The 16,592-nt window shown below is 33.3% G+C and overlaps 2 protein-coding genes across 15 annotated transcripts in view; both read left to right on the top strand.

Moving 5' to 3' along the window:
* cyp3c2 (cytochrome P450, family 3, subfamily c, polypeptide 2) overlaps positions 1–16,106 on the top strand; it is a 29,522-nt gene extending 13,416 nt beyond the window's left edge. Inside the window, exons 1-12 of one of the 3 annotated variants that reach the window (NM_001442508.1) lie at positions 9,076–9,316; positions 9,440–9,492; positions 9,666–9,765; positions 9,888–10,007; positions 11,099–11,184; positions 11,350–11,498; positions 11,592–11,713; positions 11,828–11,915; positions 12,019–12,179; positions 14,797–15,023; positions 15,197–15,359; positions 15,446–15,541. In NM_001442508.1, coding sequence (NP_001429437.1) covers positions 9,224–9,316; positions 9,440–9,492; positions 9,666–9,765; positions 9,888–10,007; positions 11,099–11,184; positions 11,350–11,498; positions 11,592–11,713; positions 11,828–11,915; positions 12,019–12,179; positions 14,797–15,023; positions 15,197–15,359; positions 15,446–15,526 — 1,443 coding nt within the window. In that variant the 5' untranslated portion in view covers positions 9,076–9,223 and the 3' untranslated portion in view covers positions 15,527–15,541. Of the gene's footprint in view, positions 1–9,075; positions 9,317–9,439; positions 9,493–9,665; positions 9,766–9,887; positions 10,008–11,098; positions 11,185–11,349; positions 11,499–11,555; positions 11,714–11,827; positions 11,916–12,018; positions 12,180–14,796; positions 15,024–15,196; positions 15,360–15,445 lie in introns of those variants that run through there. The other 2 variants (XM_087242798.1, XM_087242799.1) reach the window with 2 other exon arrangements.
* On the top strand, positions 1,602–7,855 carry LOC147845984 (uncharacterized). 12 transcript variants are annotated; one of them, XM_087245045.1, is made up of 10 exons: positions 1,602–1,685; positions 2,098–2,188; positions 3,493–3,600; positions 3,837–3,967; positions 4,100–4,140; positions 4,270–4,360; positions 4,457–4,587; positions 5,799–5,870; positions 6,330–6,417; positions 7,784–7,855. In XM_087245045.1, the coding sequence occupies exons 2-6, from the start codon at positions 2,174–2,176 to the stop codon at positions 4,272–4,274; spliced, it is 300 nt and encodes a 99-aa protein (XP_087101171.1). In that variant the 5' UTR covers positions 1,602–1,685; positions 2,098–2,173; the 3' UTR covers positions 4,275–4,360; positions 4,457–4,587; positions 5,799–5,870; positions 6,330–6,417; positions 7,784–7,855. The 12 variants fall into 12 exon arrangements, with proteins under 12 accessions (XP_087101171.1, XP_087101170.1, XP_087101169.1 ...); XM_087245044.1 differs by having other exon boundaries at positions 4,440–4,587; XM_087245043.1 differs by having other exon boundaries at positions 4,440–4,587; positions 5,799–5,965.
* Positions 16,107–16,592: the final 486 nt, after the last annotated feature.

Raw genomic sequence — 16,592 nt, 5'->3', positions numbered from 1 at the left:
TTCCAGTTACTCCAAAAGAGTATGCTATTGTATTTGATGCCATATCTCAACAGCTTCTTCATTTTATAAGAGCGTATGGAAATAGATCTTTTGAAGGAAAATATGTTAAAGAAAACCTTTTTTTAGGAGATATTGATATTATTAAACAAAGTTATACTAATAAATATATTAGAAATCTTATAACAGGTGATACAGTTGTATATAATAATTTAAAATGGACCAATGTATTCATAAATATAAATTGGAAAAAAGCTTGGCGTTCTTGTGAAATATATTGTATAAATAACAAAGTAAAAGAAGTTACATTTAAAATTTTACATAGTATATATCCAGTTAAAGAGGTTTTGGAGAGATTTAATTTGGATATCGATTATTTCTGTGATTTTTGTTGTATGGAAAAGGAATCTATTGTCCACATGTTTTGTGATTGTATATATACAAGGATTTTCTGGGTGGATGTGGAAAATTTTCTAAGAAGGAAAACAAATATTGTGTTTAAGTTAAAAAAATTTGATATTTGCATTTATTATTTTAATACATGTAAAAAAATTACCTTTCTGGTACAACTTTTTATTATTTTGGGAAAGTTTCATATACATAAAAAAAAATGGACTGGATCAAAGCCAAATTTTGTTCACTTTCTTCAAGAGACTAAGGACTACTGCACAAGTTTGGAAAACATTGTTAATAACAAAGCAAAGAAGACTTGTAATATTTTTAAGGAATATAAGATTTTTATTTACTGAATGTTTTTTATTTATTTTTTTATTTTATATATATCAATATACACTCTGGCATGTATTTTGTTCTGTATAGTATTGTATAGTTATGTACTTGTTAATAAAAAAAAAAAAAAAAAAAAAAAGAATTTGAGTTAATGAAACTTTAAAGAGACATTTTGTATAGATTAAACCCAGCAGAATTGTTCACCTTACTTGAAAGATTAAATTTTTTCAAACTCAAAAATAAGAAAAAGTTCTAAATACTCATCAAGGTTAATTAAGATAAACGAATTTTAATGATTTAAGTTAATAGAACTCAACTCAATTAATTAGTTACAGCATTAGGGTTTACAGTGTACATTAATGCAGTAAAACTGACCAAAATGCCTACAATACATGATTTCAATTCATTAAAATATAAAAAGTTTTATTTTTATGCTTTATTAATGAAAACGTTGTTTTTTTTCTGGCGTTAACTGCTGTTTGCTTTTTTTTTATTGTGGCTTTTTCTAATACATTTTTCCCAGTGTAAAAATCAAGTATGTTCTGCATTTCGGCTGTTTAATTAAAATAAACACCTTTTTACAGAGTGACATCTTTGTTTTATATATACTTGCATTTATATTTATTGGTTATTTATTTTTGACAGTGAATGCACAAATAAAGTGTTTTGTAACAGTTTAGTAGGCTATAAAGCTAGTCTTAAAGATAATAGCGTATATAAAACTGCTAAATACATTTTAAATTCAAGATTTAAAATACAAGGTTATTATTTAAATTGTCTATGGAGTGATCATGTTTATAAATGCATTACTGCAAGACTTTAATGTGCGCGCGCGCGTCTTGCTTCCAACACTGGAGCGGAGAGGATGTTGCTATGGGAAACGAAGCTACAACACGACACGACACCACCTAAAAGACACAACACGACTTCTCTCAAGCTGCCGTTTTGACTGTTTTCAGGTAAGTTTAGTCCCTAAAACAAAGCAAATACTACATAAAACTGTTCCACACACATTTATTATTGGCAATTGATGAATATTCAGTTGAATATTATGTTATATAATAGTGGTAAGTCTTCGTAAAAGTCCGTTAGCATATTAGCACTGGTAACGTTAGCGTCGGGGTAATATTACGTTAACTTACTTAATGTTAGCTCTTGTTAAACTTGTTTGTTAAAGTTTTGGCTTTTATTTATTCTTTATGTGTAGATGAGAGGTTATGTCAATGTTTTATTGAATGCACTCCATATGTAGTCTAAAATACGCATTGTAACGTTACTGTAAAGGGCCGTGAATCGAAAGTTCAATCGTGTTTTGATATTTCATGGTATCTTAAACTAAATGTTAAGTAAAAAAGTGTTCTGTGGTTTCAGGAGTGAGAGAATAACCTCCTGCTACAGAAAATATAACTCAAGATTCCTAAATTTCTGAAGGGAGCTGATCACAGAGATGCAGGAAAGACAGGTAACTTTAAGCAGAGGATTAATTCATATGAATTTCCATTGCACATCATTATGCACATGTTACATGTCTATATATTATGCATCTGTTACTTGTCTTTATTGCAGTTGTTTTAAGAAAGTTTTGACATTGAAACATGTGAGTGGTATTAAATTTCACATCACATGATTCTTCAGAACTTAGTAAATATATAGATTTGCTGCTAATGAAGTAATATTTGTGATTTTCATTTTATTTAATTTTTTATGATTAATTGATTTATTAAATCTTAGAAAAAAGTTTACACTAAATTATTTGTCATCACTTCTGTTTTTAGCATTGATAGCAATCCGAAATGTTTCTTGAGCAGCAAATCAGCACCATTTGATAATCACCATTATATTAGTTCAACCTCAAGCACTAAATCAACATCTTAAAAAAAGATTTCTGAAAGATCAAGTGACACTGAAGACTTGAGTAATGATGCTGAAAATTTAGCTTTACATCATAGCTATGAATTACATGTATATTTACACTGTTCACCCATCCCTTACACCTTAACTCATCCTCAAACAAGTCAATTTAAGCCCTAAATGAATAAATTTTTGATTTGTACAGGCATGATATGCAACCTGTATTCAGTCGTTTTGTTTTTTTCTTTCTTTTGCTTTTGTTTTCCACATCAACTGAAAAGGAGGTCAAAGTTTAACCTAAGTGCCGTGTAGCTGATGAACATCTTTATATGTAGGTATATTTTTGACTGACTGCCAGACACTTGTCAAACAGTGATGAGCAAACGAATGGCCGTTCTTTTAAAAAGACCAGGGAGATGCAAGTCTGGAGATTAATATACCTTTTAATTCAAAATTGATTTATCTGGAAATATTTCATAATGTTTTGAGATATGTGCCCTATATGCATTTAGATGTCCATGCATGTTTAACATACTTTTAAATTTAACAATGGCTGCAAGTTATAAAAACATAAACAAACACAAAAATGTTAAAGTAAATTGAGAAAACATTTTCATCAGTTTGACAACAGGTAGATCAGCTCCTGACAGACATGTTAACAGATCAGTTTAACTCTTATTAAATTCATTCATTCATTCATTCATTCATTTTCTTTTCTGCTTAGTCCCTTTATTAATCTGGGGTAACCACAGCGGAATGAACTGTCAACTTATCCAGCATATGTTTTACGCAGTGGATGCCCTTCCAGCTGCAAGCCATCACTGGGAAACAACCATATACACTTGTTCTCACTAATACACTACAGACAATTTAGCCTACCCAATTCACCTGTACCCCATGTCTTTGGACTTGTAGGCAAAACCGGAGCACCCAGAGAAAACCCACGCAAACGCAGAGAGAATTTGCAAACTACACACAGAAATGCCTGCTGATCCAGCTGCGGCTCGAGTCAGCATCCTTGCTGTAAGGCGACAGCACTACCTATTGTGCCACCACATCACGCTCTTATTAAATTATATTTATATAATTTTGTGTTTCAGTACATGCTATTTTGGGAAGACAAAATATATTCATAAGCTCTCAGAAAATTCAATAAGAGAATTCATTCATTCATTTTAAGAGAATTAACTGCACAATTACTTGAAATGTGTGGGATTACATTATTTGTTAACCCAAAGTGAGTTTCTCTTTCTTTGCAGTATTGGATGCCTGATTGCAGTTCAACTCCAAACTCAGTTGGACCAGCTGATCAGTGTCTTCAGTATTACCACAAGCTACTGGGCAGATGTGTGGACAGCTATAAGCCAAACTTGGGACGTTTGGTTTTTAGGTAATACCAGTGACAAAGTATTCAGTAAATTGCTTATAATAAAAGATGCTCACTGCTTACCCCCTTATAGTTAAGTTGTTTGCAGTTTCATTGTTGTACAAATACCATACTTTTTCCTTTTTTTATAAGCAGGTGTGACAGTCTGGGCAGCAGAAACAAGACAACTAATCATAGTTGAGTTGAGATTAGTATTATTAACTTGACTAGTTTGGTTGCAGACTTGTTCAATACTTAACAATTTGTATAAGTTACAAGATCAATGGTCCTGCTATCAATGTTTTTGTAACTTAAATTCATTACAGTTTAGATACAATCAAATGTCCAAACCATCTCTGACTGAATGACATCAAGGAAACAGGATCAAAAGATACTTCATTATAGACTGTTTCATAGGTAACAGCACATCATTTGTGAAAAATAATTTATTTTTGTGTCATCATCACAAGACAAAATACATTTCAACTGATTTCAGTTGGTTATATTTTTCAGGTCCTCCTGATCATTCTGTTCTCCTGGTTGTGAGGATGTGCAGAGGCTGTATTTGTCAGTGTTAAAAGACTTGTGCAGCCGTATCCAGACATACAAGCAGCCGACAAAGAGTTCTGGAGCAGCACAGACAGGTAGTTCACAGTGGCTAGGCTAGAAGTTTATACTTGGGTGGCCAGAAAGTGGCCTCCGCTATTTTGGGGGGTCCATACAAATACACCAGTGTAAGCTATACTATTACACTGAAAAAATTAAATGAAAGAATTAATTAATCGGTTGAACACAAAATATTTTAAAGAAAGCTTAAGTATCAAGGTGGCAATATACAGTATCTGTTACATTGTAGTACATGAGCTGGCTAATACAGATTCGTAAATGTTTAGTTGTTAAGATTAGTTAAATACTATATCCTCTACTTGAGACCTGTTGCATATACAGCTTTAACTGAACTGAATTTAACTAGAACTACACCAGCATTCCAAGTGCTCTAGACTAGCTTTTTGCACTGGTGCGTCTAAAATGTTTGATGGCATTGCAATTAACACTGCAATTTTACATGTTCATTTTTTTTTAAATCACTATCCATATAGGCAATATTGACTTGTAAATGATTAACTAAAATCGGGTCAACACACATTATGGGGATTGTGTGTAGAATTTTGAGGAAATTAATGAATTTAATCCATTTTGAAATAAGACTGAAACATTAAAAATGTGGAAAAAGTAAAGCGCTATCAATACTTTCCTGATGCATTGTATATGGTTTTTAGCGCGTTATCAAAGACTTAAAAAAAATAGTCCAACATTATTTACAGCAGCAAAAGACCACATCAAAAGCTACTGGTCAGCTCACGATTCAGCAAACATCTGAAAAACAAATAGCTTATTATGCCTTCACAAGAAATCAGTGTTTTTGAGTCTAATGAAGATAGTACTATTTTATTAAATTATTATTTAGCCTGGCATGTTTACTGTTACAAAATATTTTAAATGTTTCTTAAAATAAAACATATTGTGTTCAATGGGGAAAAAGTAGCTGTTTTTTACACAGAAAAAAAAAAACACATTTCAGAGCAGTAATCACAATACTGTGGAACTGTGATATTTTTATCCAAGATTATACCCTCAGAATTTTTTAATTTATTTTTTTTTCAGTTGGCCTATATTCTGTTTTTCTATGTTCTTGGAAATGCTGCTGTGCATGAAAATGTGACGATATATCCGGTTCTATAGTTAATTCTGAAATAAATCTTAAAATGAAACAATATTTAAAAATGCAATATTTAATGTGTCAGACACTAAATAAACATGTCAATTCATTTATATTAATCTGATTCCTTAACAGGGCAGCACGGTGGCGCAGAGGGTAGCACGTTTGCCTCACAGCAAGAAGGTTGCTGCTTCGAGCTTCGGCTGGGTCAGTTGCCGTTTCTGTGTGAAGTTTGCATGCTCTCCCCGTGTTGGCGTGGGTTTCCTCCGGGTGCTCCGGTTTTCCCAAGTCCAAAGACATAGGTGAATTGGGTATGCTAAAATTGACCATAGTGTATAAGTGTGTGTGAATGAGTGTGTATTGGTTGCAGCTGGAAGGGCATCCGCTGCGTAAAACATAGGCTGGCTAAGTTGGCCTTTCATTCCGCTGTGGTGACCCAAGATAATAAAGGGACTAAGCCCAAAAGACAATGAATGAATGAATCCTTAACAGTTAAAATTAACCATTTGAGCGTGCTTAGTTTAGGGTATGTTGTGCCATTAAATTGTCAATAGGTTTTATTTTTTTCTACATTTTAAATCTGCTTTAGCTTTCTTCTTTCCTATAAACCTGGAAATATAAAATATATATTTTTAGTTTTTAACAAATTGCTTATTTTATTCTTAGATTGGTGTACGCTGATGGTCTGCTGAGAATTCTGCTGAGTTGAAGGGATCCTCCTGTCAGACAACCTCTCCAAAGTACAATAGGACTAGTAAGTAACATCTTAAACATACACTACTGTTTCATAGCTTTTAGGTTGGTATGGTAAATTCTCTTCTGATAGTGTCAGCTTTATTTAATTAATACAGTCAAGCAGTAATACTGTGAATTTAATACAATGTATATAATTAATAGTGTCACATGATCCTTCTGAAAAAATAGTATTCCAATGTACTGATTCTCTCCTCAAGCTGTTTTTTTTTAATATAAAACATTTTAAATAAACATATTTTTAGTGTTCTTGATGTATGACAAGTTTATTTTTAAGAGCATAGTATTTATTTGAAAAAAAAAAAGTTTGCTCTTTGATGATTGCTAGCAATCAGACATGTTTCTTTAGAACAAAAAGAATTTGTGCAAAAAAGTATTCTCACTGAGCGTTGTTCAACTGTGGTCCAACACGTCATTTAAGTTTTCAAATAAGCCTAAAAGACCTGATTAGCTGCATAAGGTGCATTTAATTAGAGAGTTGAATATATCATTTCTTTTTATATCCTCCTCTATAGCCTACATATAATAGAAGTTGTTTGCTGAAAAACCTTTTTTGTAACAGAAATAAAGCTATGATTAGGCCCACCCAGATTTTTCGCTGAACTCCGCAGATGTTTAGCCTATCATTAGTTCTGTTTATTTACTTGAGTAAATGTGTGTAAATCTATATTTATTCAGTTTTTAATTAATTTCAGTAATATTATTGATTAATGTGAAAATGTTCATCTGATTTATGTACAATGCAGTTTGTACAGTAATATTTTCTCTCTTACTAGATATGTTACATGAAAAACTTGCTTTATTTTCCAAATAAAGTGAATCTAATTGGATTTGCATTTTAAACATTAAATAAAACTTAAAAATATATTATTTTTTATTTCATATATTAAGGTTTTAGTTATGATACTCCCAAAATAATTCCGCAGAAATCCGCAGACTTCCACCAAAATTTTCAGCAGAAATAGCAAAAAACATCTGCAGATTCCTCCTGGCCCTAGCTATGATATATTAAATGTGGTGTACAGTGTGACATTTTAGTTGACGAAACTTAGTTTAATTTGCATGTAATGTGGTATCTGAAGATTTGACATATATTTAGATACACATTTATACTAACACAATGATACTAAAAACCAAAAAAAAAAACATTCATTATGATTTCACAAAGAATTTAACTTTCAAATGGCTTTTCTGAACATTAGTGCTTAGACACACTCTTTAAGTTTAAATTAAATTACACATTTTAGCTAGGCACTTGCATAACACATACTCCAGTTATATGTCATGAAACAAATAATATATATTTGTGGTAATATGAACTGCTCAAATGCTAATCTTTCTCCTTTTGGTTTCTTGCTTTAATTAAGGGTTCCCACTACAAGGATTAGATTTGGCTACTGCAGTCCCGGTTTGGGCCAGCCTCACTTGTGAAGACTAAAGATGAAGACAACATACAACTTTCTGGAGAAAGTCTTATTTCTTTTATTTCGGCTAGAATAAAAACAGTTTTGAATTTTTTAAAAAACATTTTAAGGTCAATGTTATTAGCCCCTTTAATCAATTTTTTGCGACTGTCTACAGAACAAACCATCGATATACAATAACTTGGCTAATTACCCTAACCTGCCTAGTTAAGCAAATTAACCTAGTTAAGCCTTTAAATGTCACTTTAGGCTGTATAGAAGTGTCTTGAAGAATATCTAGTCAAATATTATTTACTCAGTTATTAGAAATGAGTTATTAAAACTAATTTCGTTAAACAGAAATTAAGGGATTTTATATATATATATATATAAATATATATATATATATATATATATATATATATATATATATATATATATATATATATATATATATATATATATATATATATATATATGACAAAATCTGTTTTGTGTCGTGCATTAGAGTTTGCTTAAAAAAACTGGTTATCTCTGAGAAAGTATTGTTATTTTATATTATTGATGTGTTTTTAGTTCAGAGGAGATAGCAAATTGTTGAATGCCATTTATAAAAAAATTGTAAAAAAAAATTGTCTACAGACTTTAATAAGATTTTATCAAATTATTTTAATTTATATGATTTTATTTACTACTGTAAATATTGTTTGCTTGGTATTTATTTTGTGTTTGTGTCCTCTTTTATTATTGTAACTCCCTGAAGAAAGTCTTTTGGATACTGAACACATGACTGGTAGTATCTTGTATTTTAAAATTATAGTCTTGGAAACATGCATTTTCTTTAACACTATTTAAGAAATTATAAGCATTATAACATGTGCTTACACAAGTTATTTGTGTTTTTACTATAGTAAACTATAGTCACCCTTAGTGTACATGTTTTGAAGTACTTGTAAATATTCCTATGGTCTTAATGTAAATGCTGCAATGGACTTTGTATTTAAAATCTTTATTGCACAGTATTTCAGCCATGGTTATAGTACAACTTGCTGGTTTTGTTTTAAACGTGGTAAAACATGGTTATGTGTGATAAAAGTATGTTAATCTATTTGTATGTTTGTGAAAAATATTAATAAATCTTCAACTGTTATTGAGAGTGGTGTGTCATGTTTATTATAAATAAGCAGCTGCTGCAGCTAGTGATCCATAAGTATGAGCAAAACGCCTGAGAACAGCGCCTCCGCGGAGCGGACGGCATTTCCGGTTGCGTCGTCCTAACATCGGCCGGACAGCGTTTCCGATCATTTGCCGACGTCGCGGCGACATTTTGCCAATTAGCAAACGCTCCCTGAGCGACATCGCACCGATGGAATTTTGAAAATCGGCACGACGTCGGCCCAACGTATGTGTGCTGTCTGGGATGGATTTTTCAAAAAACTGGGAATTCCAGGACCAAGACCCTGGCCTTTTTTTGGCACATTTCTTTCGTACACTAAAGTATTTCATTATTTAACTACTGTAAAAAAATATCTAGAATAATTTGTATTTAAATTATTATAGAACATTAATATTTGTTTTTATCTCTCAGTAATTAAATGTCTATATTCAAATATATTTTAGGGCTTTTTTAATTTCGATATGGAGTGTGCCAAGAAGTATGGAAAAGTATGGGGGTAAGTCTCAGTTATACAATTCACTGTATGATTGATTAGTTAAAAAGTTTATGTCAAAATACTAAAAATATATATTCATAATTTTAAAAAGACTAACTTTTATTATAATAAATATTTAATGGAAAAACTCCTTGCCCTGTTATTATTTATCTGTTATTTCTTTCATTGAACAGGATCTATGATGGAAGGTTGCCGATACTAATGGTCACTGACCTTGAAATGATCAAAACGATTATGGTGAAAGAATGTTACTCTACCTTCACTAACCGAAGGGTGAGGACACCACAATTGTACTAGAAGTGGCATAATATTAAGCACATTTTTACTGTATGACTATAGAACTATATAACAACAATATATATATACAAACACGCAAACACACATACATTTTTCAGGAAATAAATGTGGATCTTGCTGGCCCCCTTGCTGATGGAATAACTGCAGTTAAAGATGAGAGGTGGAAGCGAATCCGTGGTACACTCTCTCCATATTTCACTAGTGGCCGGCTGAAGGAGGTACAGTGAAGGACTTTAAAAGTTCACCCAAAAATGAAAGTGCTGTTATTAAGTACTCACCCCCATCCTTTTCTAATCCCCTGAGTCCCTCCTTTATCCTCTGAACACAAATACATATTAGATGTAATCGGAGAGCTCTCTCATCCTCCATAGACAATGAGGGTCGTGATGTGTTCAAAATCCAGAAAAGAAAACAAAACATTGCATGTGAAACTAATCATACAAAGAACATTTTTGTGCACCTAAGAAAACATCTGATCTGGCTGCACATTTACTAAGCTTGCGGGTTGCGCTGCTGACTGTAACAGCAGTACATCATTTTGCTCTCAGTAAACATGCACACTTTTGACTTGACGTGGCAGATTAACAAACTAAAACAAATATCGTTTTGGACTTTCGAATGATTAATGAGAATATTAGCGCTCTTGCATTTCATCCAAAATATCTTAATTTGCGTTAAGATGAACAAAGATCTCAGCGAATTGAAATGACATGAAGGTGAGTTCTTACAAACAGAATATTCATTTTGGGGGGACTAACCCTTTAAGATACAAATGAAATCAAAACTAACCATGTAATTTTGTTAGCTTGTCATTAAATAAATTGTTTGCCCTTGTAATCTTAAATTTAAATCTGAAAATGCACTTCCTGTTTGTTTTCAGTTAAATTGTCAGATTACATATGGTGAGCAGGAGCCTGTTAGGTTGTAATGACTTTTCTAAAACCCATTTCCCCATCCTTCTGAATGAAATGCAGAAATGCTTTACTACATCCATTCAGCTCGCAGTAGAAAAAACAAGCCACGGCCACTGTTGGCTCATTTAATTGTCCGTTTCTCTAGGAACTCATAATACGGAAAAAAAAAAACGGTCCCATGTGGACTTTAAGGGATAGTTCACGCAAACATGAAAAATGTGTCTTTGACATAGGCTGTTTCAGACACTGGGGTTTAGGATACCAGTACTCTGCTTTAATCTTTAAAGATTCAAGCAGAAATGTTATTGTTGATATATGCATTTCTTTGACTACATTTATAAATTATAGGATGTAATTGTTTGCATGAAATAAAACTTTTCTTAAATGTGTTTCAGATATTTCCCATAGCTATGACACATGCAGATCGGTTTATTAAAAATATGCAAAAGGGGGACCACGAACAGCCAGTTAAAATCAAAGAGTATGTGACACATTTCCTTTATAACTTGAACTTTACTTTCACATTTAATGCATAAGTTTCACTCAAAACTTATTTTAAATGTGTAAAACTAATCAATTGAATGTCCTTCATCAATAAATGTGTTATACCATTATATTATAGTTCTGTAACCTGTTTGTTTTTCAGAGTTACGGCTTCATACAGTTTAGATGTGGTCACCAGCTCAGCTTTTAGCGTTGACATCGACTCTATTAATAACCCTGATGATCCCTTTGTTACCAACATAAAGAACTTTTTAAAGTTTAATCTGTTTGGTCCTTTCGTTCTTCTTTTGAGTATGTATATTATGCATTTAAAATGAGCTTTTTGTTGTTGTATTATATGTTTTACAGCTAATAATTTTAACAGGAAGTCTGAAACTTTTTTAGCTGTATTCCCCTCTATTGCAAATCTTTTGGGGAAGATGGGATTAAGCATGTTTTCAAAGCCGACTGTGGATTTTTTCTACAAGGCCCTGAGAAAGATAAAGGAGGAGCACAAGGATTTAAATGTATGTTTGTCACTTTCTCACTCTTTAGATGCAGTTTTAGATTTAGCAGAGATGCACCCAGTGGAAACCTACATGTACACGGGATATAAGTAATATTGTGTTTTTTAATTATAGGGTCGGGTAGACTTTTTCAGACTCATGATACAGAATGAAATACCTGATGATCAAGTGAAGGACACTACAAGTGAACAACCAGAAAAAGGTCTGAGAGACATTTTGACATTACAGACTGTATCATTTCATAATATCCATCATCAGGGATGTGACTTGTTTTTAAATATGCTGTTTTTTTGTTGATTCACTAGGATTAACAGACCATGAGATTCTCTCCCAATCCTTTATTTTTATCATGGGTGGTTATGAGACTACAAGCACGACTCTCACTTTCCTCCTCTATAATCTTGCTATTAATCCGGACTGCCTGGAAAAGCTGGTTGAGGAGATTGACAAAAACTTCCCTCTTGATGTGAGAACACTTCATTCTGCCTTCTTCATTTTTTGTATAGAGCAGCGGTTCTCAAACTTTTTCACATAGTACCACCTCAGAAAAAAAAAGTCTCTCCATGTACTACCAAAACGACCAGGGGTGCGTTTCCCAAAACCCCCGTTAGCCAACTAAAAACACAAGTTCCGTTGTTACAAACATAGTTTGTTGATTTGCAGTTTCCCCAGTCCGTAGCTCCAACGAACATTCGCAAACTGCGTCGCAAACTTGAGCACTCGCATCTACACCTCTGGAGCTGTAGTTCGAAACATAGTTCCTGGCTGTGTTCTATTCTCACTTATCCCCCCTATGCCCTATTCATTTAGAACACTCTAACATTCAAAGTTGGAATTATGAAAAGTAAAAAAAGCATTAAGGTCATCTCTCTTAGGTGTAATTTGCTTTCAAACTATTTTTTACCGTTCATTTTTAGTGATCTTCATGTTAACAATTGTGCTCCCTTCGCAGTACACTTTGAAAACATTGATGTCATTTTGAACACAGCCTCATAGCGAAAGCTATAGGTGACCTATTATTTAAAAGTGGAATTTATGTTACATCTCCAAAGCTTGTGAAACAAAAAGCATACAATAATTATCATCATTTATTGTGGGTTATTTATTAAGTATCTGTGCTGTATATTGTCAGGGCCAGTAAACAGAAAAAACCCAAATGCAGGTGAAGACAATGATTTATTGTGGAAGGCAAAAATTCTAACAGATCAGTTCATTAGCCAGAATGCAAAATTGAAAAAAAAAAATCTTCTAAAGGCAATGTCTCAGTCTCAAGGGAAAATGCACAAAAACCTCAGTTTGACAAATGGGGAAAAAATGCTCTTCAGCAAGCAGTCCTCTCAGCCTGATCAAGAAAGAAGAAAAAATATTATAGTCCAAAAAAAATGACAAAAAAAATACTTGCAGACTTTGATGGAGGGGAAGAGAATGACTGGAAATAACCAGGAACAAAAAATAGACTGGCCAGTAGAAACAGAGGCAGGTGTAATTGTCAGAACCACGCCAGTGTCCAGGACATCAAAAACTCAGGCAGCACAAGAGCAAAAACTTCGAGCAAGCCAGGGACTACACAGAAAGGCTGGGAAGGTAGGGAGAGAGTCCTGGAGTCAAACAGAAAAAGGTTAACTAAAAACATTAAGTTTCCCTATAGTTGATGTTGCAGGGTCAGAAGCAAACAACAATCTGGCACTGAACAGCCGAAACCCAGAGAATAAATAGGGGAGCTAATGAGGAGAAAATAAGCAAAGACAGGTGAAGCAAATCAACTAAAATTATGAGAACGAGGAGGTGGAGAGAAACAATCAGGAGCACAAACAAAGGAACATGTGGCTAATACAAACAGAACAGATAGAACCAGCCGATCAGCCAGGAGTCCTGACATATATGACATGGGCCTGCCTGTTGGAACCTTCTGCTGTGGTTTACAGTGTCAAATTGTAAAAGCAAACTTTTAATAAATAAATAAACAATCTCCTACCTAATAATAATCATCATCATCATGATTATTAATATTATTATTAAAGTATGATTTTTTTCATGTCTAATACATGATAATTACATTTCATTTCTTGATAAATAGCCTCATTATTTATTTATTTTATTAGCATATGATATGTCCCTATATGTGCTATATATATCAATTAATATGGAAAGCGAGTGCATGTTTTTACCTTATGGATTGTATTTTAAATGCATGTTTGTGTAAAACAATATAAATTGCACAAAGAAATGATTGGGTTCTTCTTTGAAGAAGTTGTTACTCCACCCGGTTTTGGGCGTCATTATGGGCGTTTTACGTTATAACTAACGTGGTTCAAGCGATGGATCTGTGACAGAGAAACTACGAGTTTTGGGAAACAGTTGTCACTACATCGTTCTTTTCCCAAACGATGCATTGTACCTTGATAGTTCAGCTGCGAGTCACGTCATTGTTTGGGAAACGCACCCCAGTACAGTAACAGACAAATACAGTGTAGTGGGCATAATTATGCAGCCGCTTCTGCACAGTTCAAAAATAATTCATTTCTAATAAGAATATTTGTTATTGTCAGCCACTTTAAACATTAGACATAGTTTGAACATTAACATTGTACTCTGCTTACAGGTATAAATAAAAACCTTTATTGTTTAAATTAAAAATACACTTTTAAAGAGTTAATTAAAAATTGCACATAAAAATGAATGCGTTAGGTGTCTCCCAACCAGCAGCTCGAAAAATGTCTGTTAAAGAGGTGCCATGTGCAAATGCCCCAGGAGGAGACAACGCTCCTTATAAGTTCGCTCTCACCCCTGGGGGACACTGCTTACATCGTGATCGTAGGCTCCAGGAAACAAATGCTGATGACATCAGTGGTATTGTTGTGCATCAAAGGGCTAAGTGTATTCATTTTTTTATTTCATTATTCAGTGATTCCTGAGAAGGAAGCCTGCGTATCCACGAGTGATACATGTACCACAGTTTGAGAACCCCTGGTAAAGAGTCTAGATCAAGGCAGATTTAGAGCTTCAACTGTTTTAGGAACATGAAGAAAATTAAACAAAATCATTATATTCATTAGAAATATCTTGTTTTTTGTATTTGTCAGACTCCCATCTCATACGATGCATTGATGAAAATGGATTACTTGGAAATGTCTATAAATGAGTCAATGCGTCTCCTACCCACTGCCCCACGCTTGGAAAGGGTCTGTAAGAAGACTGTAGAGATGAATGGCATCACCATACCAAAGGACACAATGATTACAATTCCTACATATGTTTTAAATCAAGACCCGCAGCTCTGGGATTCCCCTCATGAGTTCAGGCCTGAAAGGTGATGCATGTAAATTCTGAACGTTTCTTTCCTTGCCACAGTTTTTCTCACCTCAGTTTTCCTTACATATACATTTTGCAATGTTAATAAAAAGAATGCTTAAAAAAACATTTTTATAGATGTAAGAAGTATTAAACTGAAGAATTACGAAACTTGCTGATTCCTCTCTGCAGGTTCAGTCCAGAGAATAAGTCTGAGTTTCTCCAGTACGCTTTCATGCCTTTTGGACTCGGGCCTCGAAACTGCATTGGGATGAGGTTTGCTCTAATGATCGTGAAGCTTCTTGTTGTGAAGCTGCTACAGAACTTCAGTGTAGAAACATGTAAAGAAACGCAGGTTGGTACACTGATCATAGTCAGTGATCACAAAGTGTCAATGAGGCTGTTTTGTTTTTTAATTAAGAATTTTTTTTTTTTTTTCAGATCCCTCTAGAGCTGAATCCTGTTTTTCAGCCAAAGGTTCCCATCACACTGAAGTTAACACCAAGGAAAAGGAATAATTAAAATACAGAACATGTTTATGTGATTGTGCAGATTATTTTAGAATAGACTGACAGACAGACAGACAGACAGACAGACAGACAGACAGACAGACAGACAGACAGACAGACAGATAGATAGATAGATAGATAGATAGAATTTTAAACAATTTTTCGTATGCTATCAGTCTTTTTTATATTTAACCTGTACAGCATCCTTTTTAATTTATGATGCTGATGAATCCTGATTCATTTATTTTGTGATTTGTTTTATACTATTTGAAACGTAAGTGCAACAGCATGTCAAAATAACAATACAATTGTACTGTATATGTCAAATATACAACATTATAAACCAAGCACTGATTGCTGTATAAATGATGTGTAATTAATTAACTCTTAGTAGCTGAACAAAATACCTCTACTATTAATTAGATTAAGGGATAAATGTAACTTTTTTCCAATCTTTTTTTTCTTTTACATCTGCTCTGAAATAAAAACTACTTGGTTTATAATCATAAAACATTAAATCAATATCGAAACATAAATGAGATGTATAAACGTTTCACAAAATAATACTAATAAAACCGTAGATTTTAAAATAATTCACTTATTTATTAATTATCCTTTGGCTTAGGCCCTTATTTATCAGGGCTAGTCACAGCGGAATAAACCACCAACTATATGGCATATGTTCTCCAGCCGCAACCCAGGACTGGGAAACACGCATACAGTTGCATTCAGACACACGTCCAATTTAGTTTATCCAATTCACCTATACCGCACGTCTTTGGACTGTTAGGGAAACTGGAGTACCTAGAGGAAACCCATGCCAACACGGGGAGAACGTGTAAACTCCACACAGAACTGGCAACTGGACCAGTCGGTAATTAAACCAGTGACCTTCTTGCTGTGTGGCGAAAGTCCTATCCACTGAGCCGCCCTGTTAAAAATGATAAATGGTAAATTTAACTTTAAATTTAGAGCTGACTAATGCCTTAATGTATAGTATAGTTTGTCTTTATGGATTTGAAACCTTGATATAGCAAAAGATATGATGAAAGAATTTTGTTTTAATGACAAATTCACAA

Source organism: Danio rerio, chromosome 3, assembly GCF_052040795.2.
Source record: "Danio rerio strain M-AB ecotype USA chromosome 3, GRCz13ab, whole genome shotgun sequence".
Lineage (NCBI taxonomy): Eukaryota > Metazoa > Chordata > Actinopteri > Cypriniformes > Danionidae > Danio > Danio rerio.
Note: the sequence above shows the minus strand (reverse complement) of the source record. Positions and strands in the feature narration are given on the sequence as shown.